Here is a 17,188-nt window from a genome sequence, read left to right on the forward strand (position 1 = left end):
CACAAGATTAAAGATGTACCAGAAGGCATACACAATCAGGCGATACCAATATTGAAGTCTAAAAATCTACGTCCCTGCCTTGACTGGATGCCCCAGTGGTTATTCTTCTGATATCACGATATTTTGGTAGAAGATTCGACGTGATCATAAAATATTCTACGTGATCATATCCAATCGTTCCTGAGATGGTTGGGCTAGTGTCTTGATGACGGTAGTTTCTAGACCGTTCTTAATCAATAATCGGAAAATATCGATAAATTCACAAAACCTTTGAGGAGTCCCCCTATCGCTACAAGAAGAGGGCGAAGACTAAAGATATTTCAACTCGCTCACCGATACATGGGTGGGATATTAGATGCGATACGACCTTCAGTTTGATGTAACGAACCACCCCACAGAAAAGTACGGAAATTGTCACATCTCGACAGATGTGTCTGTAACTTTACAAGATGAACTTGCGTTTGGCAAGGTATATAAATCAAATAGTTGAGTAGCGTATATCAGGCCTCATTTCCCAGCTGAAGCTGCAGTACTAGTTTTAAGAGACAACTGACTCAGTATATTCCCAAATCAGGGACATCAATTTGGATACCAGGCGGCTGATCATTAGACACAAATGAGCTTAATGGCAGACACATCATAGGAACGACAACTTCTCTTCCATGGTTGGTAGATTGTTGATCAACGGCAAAGTATCCATAAAATTTAGCAAAACAAAGCGACAAACTATGCATGGCCTTCGGCGAAACCGTTCTGTCGACTTTAAGGAAATGCGCGAATCTTTTCTTTAGTAATATGTAATGCATTCTTGATTGGACAGACCAAAGATGAGCCAACAAACGAGCACATAAACAGAAGCATGAGGTGAAATCCAGCATCATTATATTCGGAAAATATCAAGAAAACCCTAAGCACAAGATAGTACTAGTCTATCAGTCCAAAAATATGGACCGGGATTTATCTTAAAAGTCGGCAGTCATCGGTGCAGTAAAGGAATGAAATATTCAAATAAAAAGAGATTAAACAGGAGGTGCCACATGGTAGGGTCCTATTCAATCTTCTGTTCAATTGATACATATTAAAGATCAATCCATTACCAAGAGGAATTATCATTATTTTACATGAAAACGAGGCCAGGTCCTTACCTTCATGAGTTTTGCTCCAAAATAAACTGTGATATCTCTAGTCTTTCCATTTTTAGCCCTGCGTGATTTGACATTATTACCGCAAAAATACACAGCAACTCAAATCTCGTCGTGAACTGAGTTTATGACACAGCTATTTGGAATCAGCATCGTAGTTATTATGCTACCAACTGTCTGATACTCAAAATTATTGAGTGTGACTGATGAAAGTAGTCTCAGCATACAACTGCATTGTTTTAAAGAAATAAGCCCCACCATAATAGTGAAGTCGGCGATGTCGAAAAGCACTTGTAGGTAAGATAAAGAAACTGCCAGTCGTAAATTTGTACGGGTCGCTGGTATGATAATCCTACCTTAAAGAGACACTCTGGAGGATGATTTAGACTTGCAAGACCACTATGCTCAAAACTGAGACAAGATGTCTCCTGAATATTTGTTTTTAATGAAAAGGCGGTTTCAGCTGAGTTTTCACAAAACTGAGTATACAACCAGATAACTGAAACGGACATCTTTTTAGACACTGTGAAGATATTTGGCAACTTAACACAACAACAACTAAACACATCCGCTTAGTCTGAAAAAGCACGAGGAGGTTCTGGACTTAATTTATTTGGCTTATTACCTTAGGACAGAGTGAATCTAGTACAATCTTCTCTGTTACAGACATGATTGATTTGTCACCAATACACTTATTTTATACTAGTACTTATGGGAATGCCGGCACTTCGTTGATGACTCGTGCGATGTTTCCTTCTGTGTAGTGTAAGGGAGGGTTGGGAAATGACATTTCATGAATTGTACTAAATCCACTCAAAAATCGTACATTTTTCGTTCAAATTGTACTGAATGTTTTTGTGTATGGATTTACATATATTGCACTATTACTCATTTACTTTTTAATATCAAAATAAAAATACGTGCTTAACCGTCCTGTTCATGAATAATGTTTCTTCTTAGTTCGTGGGTACACGGGTACCACAAGGCAGTTCATACGTGAGAACTACTAGTGGTACCTGGGTATCCTAGCCATGAGAACTAGTAATAAAAAACAAATTTTAGTAATAAAAAACTAATTTATTAAAAAAACATCTTTATGAAAGTATATTTGAAAAAATTTTCTCTCCTTTTTGTAGAAAACTTATTCCCATAGGATGCCACAAATCTTTGACTCGTTTCTATTTGTATGTTATGTAAAAATGGTTTTTGAATATGCAAAAGGTACCCGGGTAGCCTTCTATGAACAGGGCGATTAATGTATGTATTCATTTGAAATTAATTTTTCTTTTTATTTAGAAGGAAACATTTTTTTAGTTCAATAAGAGTTTTTGAAAAACATAAATATTCTTTTATCATACATAAAATATACTATTATTACATAGGTATATTTTAAATATTTGCATATATATATGTATGTTTGTTAATCAAAAAACTTTTCATCCTCGTCAACGATTAAACTTTGTTCACGACTAACTACCTTATCAATTTGCATATTATAACAACATTGCCCCCTGGTCTTAATAAAATCCTTTGTTTTTATCAAAGAAGAAACTGATTCAACAGGTAACCGATTTCTGCACCTGGTTTTAATTATATTCCGTATCGAAAATATTCTTTCAACATTCGCTGAAGAATGTGAAATTGATAAAACCCCCTGTGCAATTCTGTATAAAAAAAAAAATAAATGGAAGGCGCGATAAACTCCGAAGAGGTCTAAGGCCGGACTTCTATTCCAATTTGCGTCGTGCTCCTCTTGATTTTCCCTACAAATTGGCCGGACGGGACCTACATGTTTTATGCCGACTCCGAACGGCATCTGCAAGGCAGATGACTTTTCACTGAGAGCTTTTCATGGCAGAAATACACCCGGAGCGCTTGTCAAACACTGCCGAGGGGCGACCCCGCTTAGAAAAAATTTCTTCTAATTGAAAAACCTTATTTCTAAAATGTTTGATGTTGCTTTGCCCGGGGTGTGAACCCAGGGCATACGGTGTGGTAGGCGGAGCACGCTACCATCACACCACGGCGGCCGCCATGCAATTCTGTATATATTTGCAAAACACGGCTCGTTCAGTTCGTTTTTCAATAATCGCACCTTTGCCCAAAACTAAGAAATGGAATGATTTTTAAGAGCACGCAATTCATCGTGTTCTGACAGGGCTCGATATTCCGAATTAATTTCCTCGATTTTATCAATTTCACATGTAGGAAATAATTTAGCAACCAGTGGAACAATGCTAGTTACTTCTCCTGATAAAACAGTTTCAGGAGCAAGCTTTGTGACCCAATTCAAAATTTCATTATCAAAGTCAAATTTCGTCTGTAGGTTTTTACAAAACTTCATGTAAAATAGTTTGACGTTTAGTTTAAAATTTTGAGTATCTTGTTTTTCCAATAAATTCTCACAAATTAATAGATCTACTTCAGCGCCACAATATATACTATCAATATCCATATGGTTTTTGTTTACATCTATTTTAGAAATAGTAGTGTTATCCAAATATCCTATTTGATTTCAGTGAAAACAGGTGGGTTTCATACATATGTATGTAGGTACATATTATTAGACAGTGCTAACGAACTATTAGTGCAAGTACACAGATGAAAGGAACGTTGTCGTTTGTTCGAAAGAAGGTTGCCATAGCGTCAAAATACATTACTTAAATTAGAATATTAGCTGTATGCAAAATTGTACAAAAAATGGCAGCGTAGTACTTCAGTACTTTCTTGAGTCAAATTGTATCAAAAAAGTACAATTGTATCGAAAAACCCAACCCTGGTGTAAGGTCAACAGCCGACAACATACTGGGAGAGCATCAACATAAAAATAGCTCGATTTAAAATTTGCTTTTTGTTCGGCCATTACTTTCATATTCCTTTGTATTTTTTAGGGGCTATCGTAAAAGGCAAAAACCAAAGCTTAAGTTAAAGTTAAAGTTGAAGTTAAAGTTAAAGTTAATGTTAAAGTTAAAGTAAAAGTGAAAGTAAAAGTGAAAGTTAAAGTTAAAAATAAAGTAAAAGTTAAAGTGAAAGTGAAAGTTAAAGTTAAAGTTAAAAATAAAGTTAAATTAAAGTTAAAGTGAAAGTTAAAGTTAAAGTGTTTTTGTTTTTATCGGCCTATTGATAAATCATTCAAGGTTCGAATCGAGCTCAAGGCTAGAACAATAATTTTTTTTTCTAATGATAATTATTGTTATTTTTTAATTTTTCTAAATTTGAAAAATTGTATTTTGTTTTTGGAATAGTAAGTAGAAAATTTGTCAGACAACCTGCCATAGCTGCGCAGATAGATCCATTTCGAAGGGTGCTAAGCCTTCATCATCAGTACGCTTTAGGCATGCTGCGCTAACCATTTAGCTATACAGCGGTGGTTTTGTTTGACTGGCAAATTTGCTACTTCTATTCCTTTTTACCAACTATAGTTATTCAGTGTTGCGCCATCTGGTGCAAATCACTGATAATGCTGGATTTTTGTTTATTGTCAATTACTTTGTTTGACATTCCCAAGTGCTCATGGTTTATTAACAATTGTTTTTGTTTTTATCGGCCTATTGATAAATCATTCAAGGTTCGAATCGAGCTCAAGGCCAGAACAAAATTTTTTTTTTTTTCTAATGAAAATTATTGTTATTTTTTAATTTTTCTAAATTTGAAAAATTGTATTTTGTTTTTGGAATAGTAAGTAGAAAATTTTTCAGACAACCTGCCATAGCTGCGCAGATAGATCCATTTCGAAGGGTGCTAAGCCTTCATCATCAGTACGCTTTAGGCATGCTGCGCTAACCATTTAGCTATACAGCGGTGGTTTTGTTTGACTGGCAAATTTGCTACCCCTATTCCTTTTTACCAACTATATTTATTTAGTGTTGGGCCATCTGGTGCAAATCACTGACAATGCTGGATTTTTGTTTATTGTCAATTACTGGTCTGGCCTTGAGCTCGATTCGAACCTTGAATGATTTATCAATAGGCCGATAAAAACAAAAACAATTGTTAATAAACCATGAGCACTTGGGAATGTCAAACAAATGTCAATGCAAAACAATGGAGTGACATAAATCGCCGGCTCGAAGGACCCGTGCGTTCCGGACTTTCGGCAGTGATTTCTTGGGAAGATTAATATTTTACCTTCTGCTCTAGAACTGAAAACGGTGATCGCTGGCCGATGTGAATGCTACAGTGGCCGAAAATCAAGAGAGCGACCGCATGCATGTACGTTACGTGTGAACGGCATGGTGTGTGGGACTTGTCTAAACGGTGCGCTACATTAGGGTAGCGCGAGATTTATAAAGTTAGGCTTTGAGCCTAAATTATTTATTGCAACACTAATGTATTTACATTATCCATACTCCTCCATGATTGCTGCTGAATATCTAATAAAACTAACTTGGTGCACATTAGCCATATTTAGCCACAGCTTCTTTTCCATTTCGCATCGTAGAGGTTTTTATTATTTATTAAAAACTGAATGTCTACTTCTACTATTTTTCAAACCTTCCAGCGTCTAACACCAAATTTTAAGTATTAAAGATTCAATACCAAATGTCTGCGATCACAGAACGAAGATACCATGTGACTCCAACAAAATAGCAGTGATATCTGCACACACATATAATATAAACAGGCGCAAACTTAATAATGAAAAGCTTTCTAGCCATCAATTATTAAAGTGAAACTTAATTACATCCTCGCGGATACACACATAGTACATATGGGGTATTCCATCTCATTTCGACCAATTTTGAACCCGACCCCCTTAGAATTGGCTGAAAGTTTTTCTTCTTTTTCTAGCTTACGAAAGACGTTTTTCAGAAGTTTTTCAAATTTTTTCATCCAACTCAAAAAAAGTTATGAATTTAAAAAAAAACACCGTTTTTGTTTTCAAAATGCTATAACTTTTTCAAAAATTGACCGTTTGGGATCTTTTTTTTTTAAATTTGTTTTTAAATGTAATTTTCGGAAAAAATACAAACAAATTTTTAAAGTTTTTTTTTTCAATTAAATAAAAAAACAAAAAATCGGTCCACTCCGGGATTAGTGGGGATAATTGCAGAATTGATTGAAGTTTTTTATGAGAAAAAAAAATGGCAAAATTCGAAAAATCTCGAAAAACTGAAAAATTACAAAAAAAAAACTTTAAAAATGTTTTTGTATTTTTTCCGAGAAGTACATTTAAAAAAAAATCCCAAACGGTAAATTTTTGAAAAAGCTATCGCATTTTGAAAACAAAAACGGTGTTTTTTTTTAAAATTCATAACTTTTTTTGAGTTGTATGAAAAAACTTGAAAAAATTCTGAAAAACGTCTTTCGTAATCTAGAAAAAGAAGAAAAACTTTCAGCCAATTCTAAAGGGGTCGGGTTCAAAATTGGTCGAAATGGGTTGGAATACCCCATATGTAGATGTATAGAAATCCTCTTGCAATAAATTGTCTGACATACGAAAGTTGGAATGTAAAAATTCAATTTATTTGACGTGAAACAAATGTTTCGTGTCAAATTTAATTAAGATGAATTGACTCTTGTCAGTAACTCATACCAACTTTACTATTTTAAAAGAGAATGAGAATCTTTAAATATATCTAAAAATGAAACAAAAGAGTTAATAAATATGTTTGTCGTCTACGTAAACTTTTGCTAAGCGAAAATTGAAAATCAAAGATATTTTAAAACTTCGATATTTGTAAAATGGAACTCATAAGCAAATCAAATGCTCGCCCACAATTTTTGTAGATAAAAACCTAGATTAAATTTTTATTTACGCAGTTCTTATCCTTAAAAGCTCTTAGCGTTTCTGTGTGGAGTAGTACAATTTTTAATCGGTGCTTGCAGTAACCGTAAGCAGAGCAACGCCACAAGGTAGGATACTATCACAAACGCTGTGGACGCTGGACATCAATCGAATGCTTAGGCGGTTCAACAGAGGACCAGTCAAACTCACGGAGTATGCAGTTGACGTTTCAGTCATCATAAGCGGCAGGTGTCTACCAACAATGCAACAATTTGCTCTCTGATAAATCAGGCGCTTCGGGATTTACATACCTGCTAACCCGGAAAAAAGTAATCTAGTATTATTTACTAGGAAATATAAGGTTCCAAATTGGACAGCGTTTGGAAAGTACTCCGAGTGTATTTCTGCTATGAAAAGCTCTCAGTGAAAACTCATCTGGCTTGCAGATGCCGTTCGGAGTCGGCATAAAACAATTAAGTCACGTCCCCCAATTTGTAGGAAAAATTAAAAGTAGCACGATGCAAATTCGAAGAGAAGCTCGGCCTAAAATCTCTTCGGAGGCTATCGCGCCTTACATTTATATTTTTTTTTATTGTGGTATCACATTAACAAACGGAGCCACGGATTTCTGACCATCAAGTGCATCTCTGAGTAACAACGATCTGATGAGGAAAACATCGATCCAAGAAATTCCCTGCTGACATTCACCTCCAGATCGCGCGTGCCAGTTGACAGGGCTATGACTGCGACTGCAAACGATTTCAGGTACTCGTCATCTACGATCGATCGTGTTGCTTTGGAGCGCTTTGACAGCTGCTTCGGAAGACATCAGTAGGGGAATAGGGAGAGCGCTGAAGGAATTATTTATATTCACACCACAAAAATTCTTTAAAGCTAATAAACGTGCGGCCTAGAGTGAAATCGGTTCTAGTGAGGGGAATATGAACCCTGATTCAAAAGTTAAAATTTTTGTACAGTTTTTGCAAACGGCCTAGCATTACCACTTTTTCTATATCAAACTATCGGAGCCTGAATACCGGAATTACCTGTCGAATTCTACTTGTAAGATTCTTATGGAACTAGGGGGTGGGAGGGGTGAGATGTCCGAGAGGGTTCAATATGGTCGTATTAATCGCTCCCGAGATGGTTGGGCTAGTGCCTTGCTAGCGGAACGTACCGGAAATATATGCGACAAAGGAGCATCAACATCGATAACACTCTCCAAAATCTTAAGGAAATGTCCTTATCCTTATCGCTTCAAGAACAACAACGGACACAAATGCCATGTGCCTTATATTAGCCGGTACTTATTTGAGTTTACAAATATGTTTGAGTTCCTGCTGTAGGACTAACAGTTATTTTAAGACAAAATTTTTTAACAAACCCATAATGGTTTGCAGAAATGAAAAAATATCTTAAGAAATAAGGGACACCCTAATGTGCATTTATGTTGATGACATTTTAAGTATGCAAATAGACTGTTGAAAACACCTCAAAATATTGGTAGAACAGATATAAATGTGCACCACTAAAGTAAGTTTATAAAATTTTGATATTCCACACGAGCTTACTACTTGGTTTTGAATGACATTAAATTATGATGAATTTTTTACTATCCCCCTAGTTTTTATGGGTTACATTTAAGTGCCAAATAAAATACTCAGTGAGTAGTCAACCATTGTCAAACATTTCAAAACAATAAGTTAAAGTGCGTCGTGCATACATAAAGGGCGAGAGTTCTCCCTTTCCAAACCTGAGAAGGAAATTCACAAATGTGATGCAAATAATTACAAATCCCTCAGTAAGAAACGTTTACTACTTCTCGTTAGTTTATGTCCTAGGCGCTTTCAAAAGGGGAGCACTGAACCCAAAAAATAAGTCCCATTGAGGATAATGTTGGAGCAACCAAAACAGGAGAGCCACAGTTAGTAACATTGGAAGGAAGAATAAAAGCTTTGTTTTTGGTTCCTTCATCTTCGGGCGGATAACTGATGTATATTGGAACGATTTAGTGTCATCCCTTGTCAAATTTGGTTTGAAGACAAATCGGTTTTGGTGTTGTACTATCCTCAGCGTCATTTTTCGTTCTATGGCAGAACTAAGTATGCGGGAATAGGATTTACTACTTCTCACGAAGAAGTCAAAAGAACTATTGAAATGCATATATTTAATACATAGCATTAAATCTCCCTCAAGGAATCTAGGTAGGGGAGCTGAAATCTTCAAAGCATAACTTTTCTTCTACTAGATGCCTAGCGCGCCAGCTTTGCTCCTGGTAGCACATAAATACTTTTCTTTTATTTAGGTGGGGTTTTCGGGACCTGCATTGCTCCAGTGCTACGTCAGCCTTCAACAAAACCCCAAAAAAATATCTATTTTAGGATGCGGAATCGCGGAGCTGAAGCAAAAGAAAATAACCAGTTTTAACTGTAAGCAAGGGGAAAATTTGGAATTTTTATGAATGAAAAGCGCGATTTAAGGTGACCAGTACCTTTATTTGCGCAATATTGAGAGGCACATGGTCAGACTACAATGAGAACAGAACAAGGCATCCTCTGGGCGATCAAGAATAAACAGCCAGAAAATAATAGTAGGCTACGTCGATCACTGAACTATAGACATGCATGAGGAAAAGAAAGACATTCCTCATCATTACAACGGCAGACACCTTAAAGCCTTAACAGCCTTAGAGTTTGTTTTATCCGGGCCGATTCTACTATTTGCTTTGCAAGGTTGTCTTACCCCATCGGCTGTCTAATTAGAATGTTGTGCGTTTAAGTCGCTAAGATTTATGACATTCGATGGTTTCGAGGCCGGCGTTACCCGACCGATATTGTTCATTCGGCCGATCTCAGAGTTAAATAGATTGTCCTGTACGTTGAGATGGGTGATGAATGCGAAGCTATTCCTTATTTTTTTCGAGATATTTCTTTTGGAGTCAAATACGATTGAGTGCGCCCCTTGCTGGTGTACTCGGCAATCCCGCTACAAGAAACTGCCCTAAGGATGACTGTTGTTGAGCGATACGCCAAAAATTAAAAAGGGACCCTAATATAAAACCGGTTACCGTGATAAGTGTTTTCATTTGGGACCAAAAAAAAGGACCAAATCTCAGAAAAATGGACCAAATTTTTGTTTTATTTGATTGTGATACAAGCAATTCACAAAAGTGTCGTAGTCGTTGTTAAATATAAAATTTCAGGATGTCTCCATGGTTTCCTATTCAAAATTTTAATAAACTTAGGGAATAGGAGACTTAAGTAAAACTGCACAAACAAAAACACTACTTTTAGGTATTATTTATTGTTATTTTTAAATTTCTAGGATAAGTCTATGCCTTCACTAACTACACGTTTTTAATGTAGTTTTGCTGACAAAGCCTTAATTCCAGCATTATGTTGTTAATTGGAAAGAAATAAATATAGCGCAGTTGGGTTTTAGTAAGAAAAGGCTTAAAAATTTGCGTTTTGGTGTAGCCTAACTGTGAGCAAACTCGGTAAATCACTTACCCCTGATCGTTGAAATTTCATACCAAAGCCTAGATTTAGTAATTGTGATTTTTGAAAAACTCACATTTAATAAATCTAGCCCCAGGCTTCAGATGAAAAATCTAACGTCTTAAAAAATTTCAACTGTGCAATAACGGAACCTGGTTACATTTAAGTAGGTACTAGAAATTAGTTAAGAGCGTTGTTATTGTTATTGAAGTTAATGGGGTTCTGTACCTACGAGAATAAAACCCAAAATACTTTCGAAATCAATTTTTTTTTTAGATTTGTTTCAAAATCTGAATATATGTAAAAGTAAATCTGTTCAATCACGATTCGTTATTCATTTATAAAGTTACCGCTTTCAAGAAAAAAGTACTTCACAATAACACTTATACTTCGCAACCAATAGCGTGTTTAAATCAAACTGATTTCTGACTACTCAGCTTTCCCTGCTTTTTCTCTGTGCTGCCTCGTCCACCCATTTATCCTAAGGTCCAGTAACTTCGCGAACTTCATGGTTACCAGCCATATATGTACATATATTTGTAGTTTATAATCTCTCGCATAGTTAGCTATACGGGTGTATGTGCAAGTTACTCTTAAAGCCCCGACACATAAGCACTTTTTCATATAGATGAGTTTAACACAAGCTTATGCATTATGAGTAGATTGGACGCATTTTTATGGAGAACGGTAGAATGAGCGACACTGGCGCCATCTGATATTGAAAAGTAGCCATCTCCCAAATTTTGTTACAAGCAAAGCATAAGAAGAAGAATGTGACATTTGTTTTGGTTAAGGGTGTTGACACACTTTGCAAGCGAAATTATTTTTCCCACTGGTTGGTAAAATTTCTAATATTTTTCCCAGGTAAAACCTGTATTATATCAAAACAATACAACACAAAATATGTTAGCAAGTATCTTTGTTGTAAGAGGATAATATTTATACCAGTGCTTCGCGAAATTTTGTATGTGAATGGGCAAGGCGTAATAAACTTCAATTGCCACGTCTGAAGTTTCTTCATATTTACAAAAGCAACATCTTGGTTGATTGTGGCGATGTTATTGGAATGCATAAGCTTGTGTTAAACGCATCTATATGAAAAATGTTATTGTGCCACCGCCTTTAGGCTGATGACTACATCTGCGTGTGAGAGAGATATCTCTTCACTTCAAGCTACTGATTATGTGTGTGAATGGTCTTCGTTGCATTGTAAATAAGTTTCGCTACTTGATGTGTTTTGTTGTTGCGCATTTCTTTAGTAGCAGCGTAGTTATGTATCGAACTGCTAATATTCGCCACAATAGTTCTTATTATGCCAAGCTACTTATTTTTCAAGTATTCGGCGTGCGTTAATACCACAATCAGGCGCGGATCTACGGGTGGGGAAATGGGGGACATTCCAAATTATACACCCTTATCACGAGTTTTATTTTCACCCGAAAATATTCACAGTTTTTGTTCACCCTATCGCAGAGGATGGCGACAAAATGTTTCGTGTTCGAAAAAGATTTCACCTTATCGTCAACTCTTTGTTCGGGCGAAATGAACACCCAAATTTGTTCACTTATATTTTACATGCGAACGAGAGGAAAACAAAATTTAAGTAATTTTTTGTTTTGAAATTTGATACTCTTATAATTATGTGTTCTTTTATTATTAGAAATAAATCAATAAATAATGCACAATCGGAAGCTGAGTGGAAGAAGTGAAGTTCCTGTATTGCTAAGTATGTAAATTCTATTTTTTATGACAACATATCAGTTGGCCAAGTTATCCATTGTGGACAAAGCAACGGTTCCAAAATTAGAGTTGTGCTTTTTCGTTCATTTCAGAGATTCGATTCTTTAGTTCTTTTTCTGATGAACGAACAAGTTGTTCTTTTTGTTCATCTGTTCTTTTTTGCTTGCACCCGCGAAAAAAGCCAACAAGTATAGATGAGGGTGTGTATGCAGCAATGCTTTGTGTAGGTATATTTAAATGTGTTATGAATAAATAAGTTAATCAGGCAGGTTCTGAAATTCGAGTGAAAGTGAATCTTAAAACGAGTGAATTTAAATTTGGTGTTCTGAAAAACGAATGTTTCGTTCATTTTAGAGCTCATTTTAATTTCACCCCAAAATGAATGTTTGACATCTGACAGCTATCGTTTGGAGAGTGAAAAATTATTTTAGAAATATTTAACAAGTAAGGAAGGCTAAGTTCGGGTGTAACCGAACATTACATACTCAGTTGAGAGCTATGGAGACAAAATAAGGAAAATCACCATGTAGGAAAATGAACCTAGGGTAACCCTGGTATGTGGTTGTATGACATGTGTATCAAATGGAAGGTATTAAAGAGTATTTTAAGAGAGAGTTGGCCATAGTTCTATGAATGGACGCCATTTAGGGATATCACCATAAAGGTGAACCAGGGGTGACTCTAGAATATGTTCGTACGATATGGGTATCAAATGAAAGCTGTTAATGAGTATTTTGAAAAGGAGTGATCCTTAGTTCCATAGGTGGACGCCGTTTCGAGATATCGCCATAAAGGTGGACCAGGGGTGTCTCTAGAATATGTTTGTACGATATGGGAATCAAATGAAAGGTGTTACTGAGCATTTTAAGAGGGAGTGGGCCTTAGGTCTATCGGTGGACGCCTTTTCGAGATATCGCCATTAAGGTGGACCAGGGGTGACTCTAGAATGTGTTTGTACGATATGGGTATCAAATGAAAGGTGGTAATGAGTATTTTAAAAGGGAATGGGCTTTAGTTCTATAGGTGAACGCCTTTTCGAGAAATCGCCATAAAGGTGGACCAGGGGTGACTCTAGAATATGTTCGTACGATATGGGTATCAAATGAAAGCTGTTAATAAGTTTTTTGAAAAGGAGTGATCCTTAGTTCCATAGGTGGACGCCGTTTCGAGATATCGCCATAAAGGTGGACCAGGGGTGTCTCTAGAATATGTTTGTACGATATGGGAATCAAATGAAAGGTGTTACTGAGCATTTTAAGAGGGAGTGGGCATTAGGTCTATAGGTGGACGCCTTTTCGAGATATCGCCATTAGGGTGGCCAGGGGTGACTCTAGAATGTTTGTACGATATGGGTATCAAGCGAAAAGTGTTACTGAGCATTTTAAGAGGGAGTGGGCATTAGGTCTATAGGTGGACGCCTTTTCGAAATGTCGCCATTAGGGTGGGCCAGGGGTGACTCTAGAATGTGATTGTATGATATGGGTATCAAATGAAGGATGGTAATGAGTATTTTAAAATGGAGTAATCCTTAGTTCTATAGGTGGACGCCTTTTCGAGATATCGCCATAAAGGTGGACCAAGGGTGACTCTAGAATGTTTGTACGATATGGGTATCAAACGAAAGGTGTTACTGAGCATTTTAAGAGGGAGTGGGCATTAGGTCTATAGGTGGACGCCTTTTCGAGATATCGCCATTAGGGTGGGCCAGGGTGACTCTAGAATGTGTTTGTACGATATGCGTATCAAATGAAAGGTGGTAATGAGTATTTTAAAAGGGAGTAATCCTTAGTTCTATAGGTGGACGCCTTTTCGAGATATCGCCATAAAGGTGGACCAAGGGTGACTCTAGAATGTTTGTACGATATGGGTATCAAACGAAAGGTGTTACTGAGCATTTTAAGAGGGAGTGGGCATTAGGTCTATAGGTGGACGCCTTTTCGAGATATCGCCATTAGGATGGGCCAGGGGTGACTCTAGAATGTTTGTACGATATGGGTATCAAACGAAAGGTGTTACTGAGCATTTTAAGAGGGACTGAGCATTAGGTCTATAGGTGGACGCCGTTTCGAGATATCGCCATTAGGGTGGGCCAGGGGTGACTCTAGAATGTTTGTACGATATGGATATCAAATTAAAGGTATTAATGAGGGTTTTAAAAGCGAGTGGCCCTTAGATGTATATGTGAAGGCGTTCTCGCGATATCGACCAAAATGTGGACCAGGTGATCCAGAAAATCATCTGTCGGGTACTGCTAATTTATTTATATATGCAATACCACTAACAGTATTCCTGCCAACATTCCAAGGGCTGTTGATTTCGCCTTGTAGAACTTTTTCATTTTCTTCTACTTAATATGGTAGGTGTCACACCCATTTTACAAAGTTTTTTCCAAAGTTATATTTTGCGTCAATAAACCAATTTAGTTACCATGTTTCATCCCTTTTTTCGTATTTGGTATAGAATTATGGCATTTTTTTCATTTTTCGTAATTATCCATTTTTCGTAATTTAGCCATTTTTTATACAAGATAAAGTGAGTTCAGATGTACGTGGGCTAAGTTTAGTAAAGATATATCGGTTTTTGCTCAAGTTATTGTGTTAACGGCCGAGCGGAAGGACAGACGGTGGACTGTGTATAAAAACTGGGCGTGGCTTCCACCGATTTCGCCCATTTTCACAGAGAACAGTTACCGTCATAGAGTCAATGCCCCTACCAAATTTGAGAAGGATTGGTAAATTTTTGTTCGACTTATGGCATTAAAAGTATTCTAGACAAACTAAATGAAAATGGGCGGAGCCACGCCTATTTTGAAATTTTCTTTTATTTTTGTATTTTGTTGCATCATATCATTAGATACTGGAGTTGAATTTTGACTTAATTTACTTATATACAGTAAAGATATTAAATTTTTTGTTAACAGTTTGAATTAAAAAATTTTTTTTTTTAAAAAGTGGGCGTGTTCTTCATCCAATTTTGCTAATTTTTATTTAGCACATATGTAGTAATAGTAGTAACGTTTCTGCCAAATTTCATCATGATATCTGCAACGACTGCCAAATTACAGCTTGCAAAACTTTTAAATTACCTTCTTGTAAAAGTGGGCGGTGCCACGCCCATTGTCCAAAATCTTACTAATTTTCTATTCTGCGTCATAACGTCAACCCATCTACCAAGTTTCATCGCTTTAACCGCCTTTGGCAATGAATTATCGCATTTTTTCGGTTTTTCGAAATTTTCGATATCGAAAAAGTGGGCGTGGTTATAGTCCGATATCGCTCATTTTAAATAGCGATCTGAGATGAGTGCCCAGGAATCTACATACCAAATTTCATCAAGATACCTCAAAATTTACTCAAGTTATCGTGTTAACGGACGGACGGACATGGCTCAATCAAATTTTTTTTCGATCCTGATTATTTTGATATATGGAAGTCTATATCTATCTCGATTCCTTTATATATGTACAACCAACCGTTATCCAATCAAACTTAATATACTCTGTGAGCTCTGCTCAACTGAGTATAAAAATTAAACAAAAAATGAGCGCTACAACTACTCTTGCATTTATTTTGTTGGAAAATGAGGCGCGTGTTGAATAAGCTCTTAATAGAAAGATTTTGCGGGATCACTCAAATCCTTTAGAAGTGCCTGAAGTTGTGTAAGTTTATAGTGCTTGCGTTATGTTCTGCTTTATATAGCAATGTTCTTTACAGTTTCGTGTCCAGCTATCGTGTTAACAAAGATGCATTTATAATGCTGTTAAATGTTATTGAACCTCATATAAAAGGCACATCTATTCCAACTGCATTGCAAATGGCTGCAACACTGCGATTTCTAGCCGAAGGAGGTTTCAAAAAAGCTGTGGGCAAGGATAGCTACATCGCGATGGGCCGAAGTACTATAGCAAAAGTACTGAAGCAAGTGTTGCGAATTTTGGAAAAATACTTGTGTCCCAGGTGGATTAAATTACGAATGGCGGAAAATGAGGTGACGCAATCCAAACAAAATTTTCAGCAAAACTTTGGGATTCCTGCAGTCATTGGCTGCATTGATGGAACGCATATTCCAATAACCAAACCACATATAGACCACAGCGTCTTCTATAATCGCAAAGGCTATTTTAGCATGAATGCACTGATTGTAAGTAGTAATGCCAAAAATTAAAATATTCCTTAAAAATAATTATAACACAAATTTTTGTTTGTAGATATGTGATTACAAAATGGTTATTAGAGCTGTTGACGCTCGCCACCCCGGATCATGTTATGACGCAATGATATGGAGTGTGAGCAGAGCAAATGACCATTTTCAACGACGCTACGGCAGTGGAGAGCGCGGTTCATGGCTTTTGGGTGATGGAGGATATCCTATTCAGCCATTTTTGCTAACACCATTTAGGAGTCCACAACTTGGCACAGAAGAGCATACATTTAACCGAAAACATTCTTCCGGACGTAATATAATTGAGAGAACTATTGGTGTTTTAAAAAGTCGATTTCGATGCTTAGCCCGCACTCTTCAATACCAACCACAAAAGCTGATACAAATAACAAATGTTTGCTGTGCTTTACACAACGTTTGGAAACACTACAATGTGCAGGATACAGTTGAAATTAACGTAGAAAATGTGGAAGATGTATCAGCTATTGCTGAAGAAGTATCCAATGATACTACGCTTAACCGCGAAGCTGTAATAATCAGGAAAATATTGCCTCCCGACTTCACAGAAATTCTTGAAAATTTAATGAAATAAATAAATAATTTAAATACACACAAGTATTACTAAAAAGTTCAAATATTGATATTTTATTAATGCACTGTTAAAAAAAAAAAAACATTTCATAAAACTAAATCAGCATCAGTTGCGTTTAGGATTTAAAAAAATTAAATTTTAGTTGTTATCGCTTTTATTTCTTTTCCAGTTGTATTTCAGGTTCATTTTTAACTCCGCCAATTCGTTTTCTTTAAGCTTCAGCTCGTTCTCTGTCTGCCGTAGCCTCTCCATGTGAAGATGGTATCTTTTATCCTCAGCGTTTCCCTCTTTTATAGCAGTTGTCAATGCTGTCACTGCTTCACAGAGA

The 17,188-nt window shown here is 36.4% G+C and overlaps 1 protein-coding gene across 1 annotated transcript; it reads left to right on the forward strand.

The window, feature by feature from the left end:
• Positions 1-15,692: 15,692 nt before the first annotated feature.
• Positions 15,693-16,860, forward strand: LOC137241795 (putative nuclease HARBI1). The gene is made up of 3 exons (XM_067769195.1): positions 15,693-15,765; positions 15,821-16,247; positions 16,315-16,860. Exons 2-3 carry the CDS (start codon positions 15,861-15,863, stop codon positions 16,858-16,860), a joined length of 933 nt encoding a protein of 310 aa, XP_067625296.1. The 5' UTR covers positions 15,693-15,765; positions 15,821-15,860.
• Positions 16,861-17,188: the final 328 nt, after the last annotated feature.

This window comes from Eurosta solidaginis, chromosome 2 (genome assembly GCF_040869045.1).
Source record: "Eurosta solidaginis isolate ZX-2024a chromosome 2, ASM4086904v1, whole genome shotgun sequence".
Lineage (NCBI taxonomy): Eukaryota > Metazoa > Arthropoda > Insecta > Diptera > Tephritidae > Eurosta > Eurosta solidaginis.

Coding starts and splice junctions, on each gene's coding strand:
- LOC137241795 (XM_067769195.1), top strand. CDS start 15,861: ATGCTGTTAAATGTTATTGAACCTCATATAAAAGGCACATCTATTCCA. Junction 16,248..16,314: donor TTAGCATGAATGCACTGATT/GTAAGTAGTAAT, acceptor TTTTGTTTGTAG/ATATGTGATTACAAAATGGT.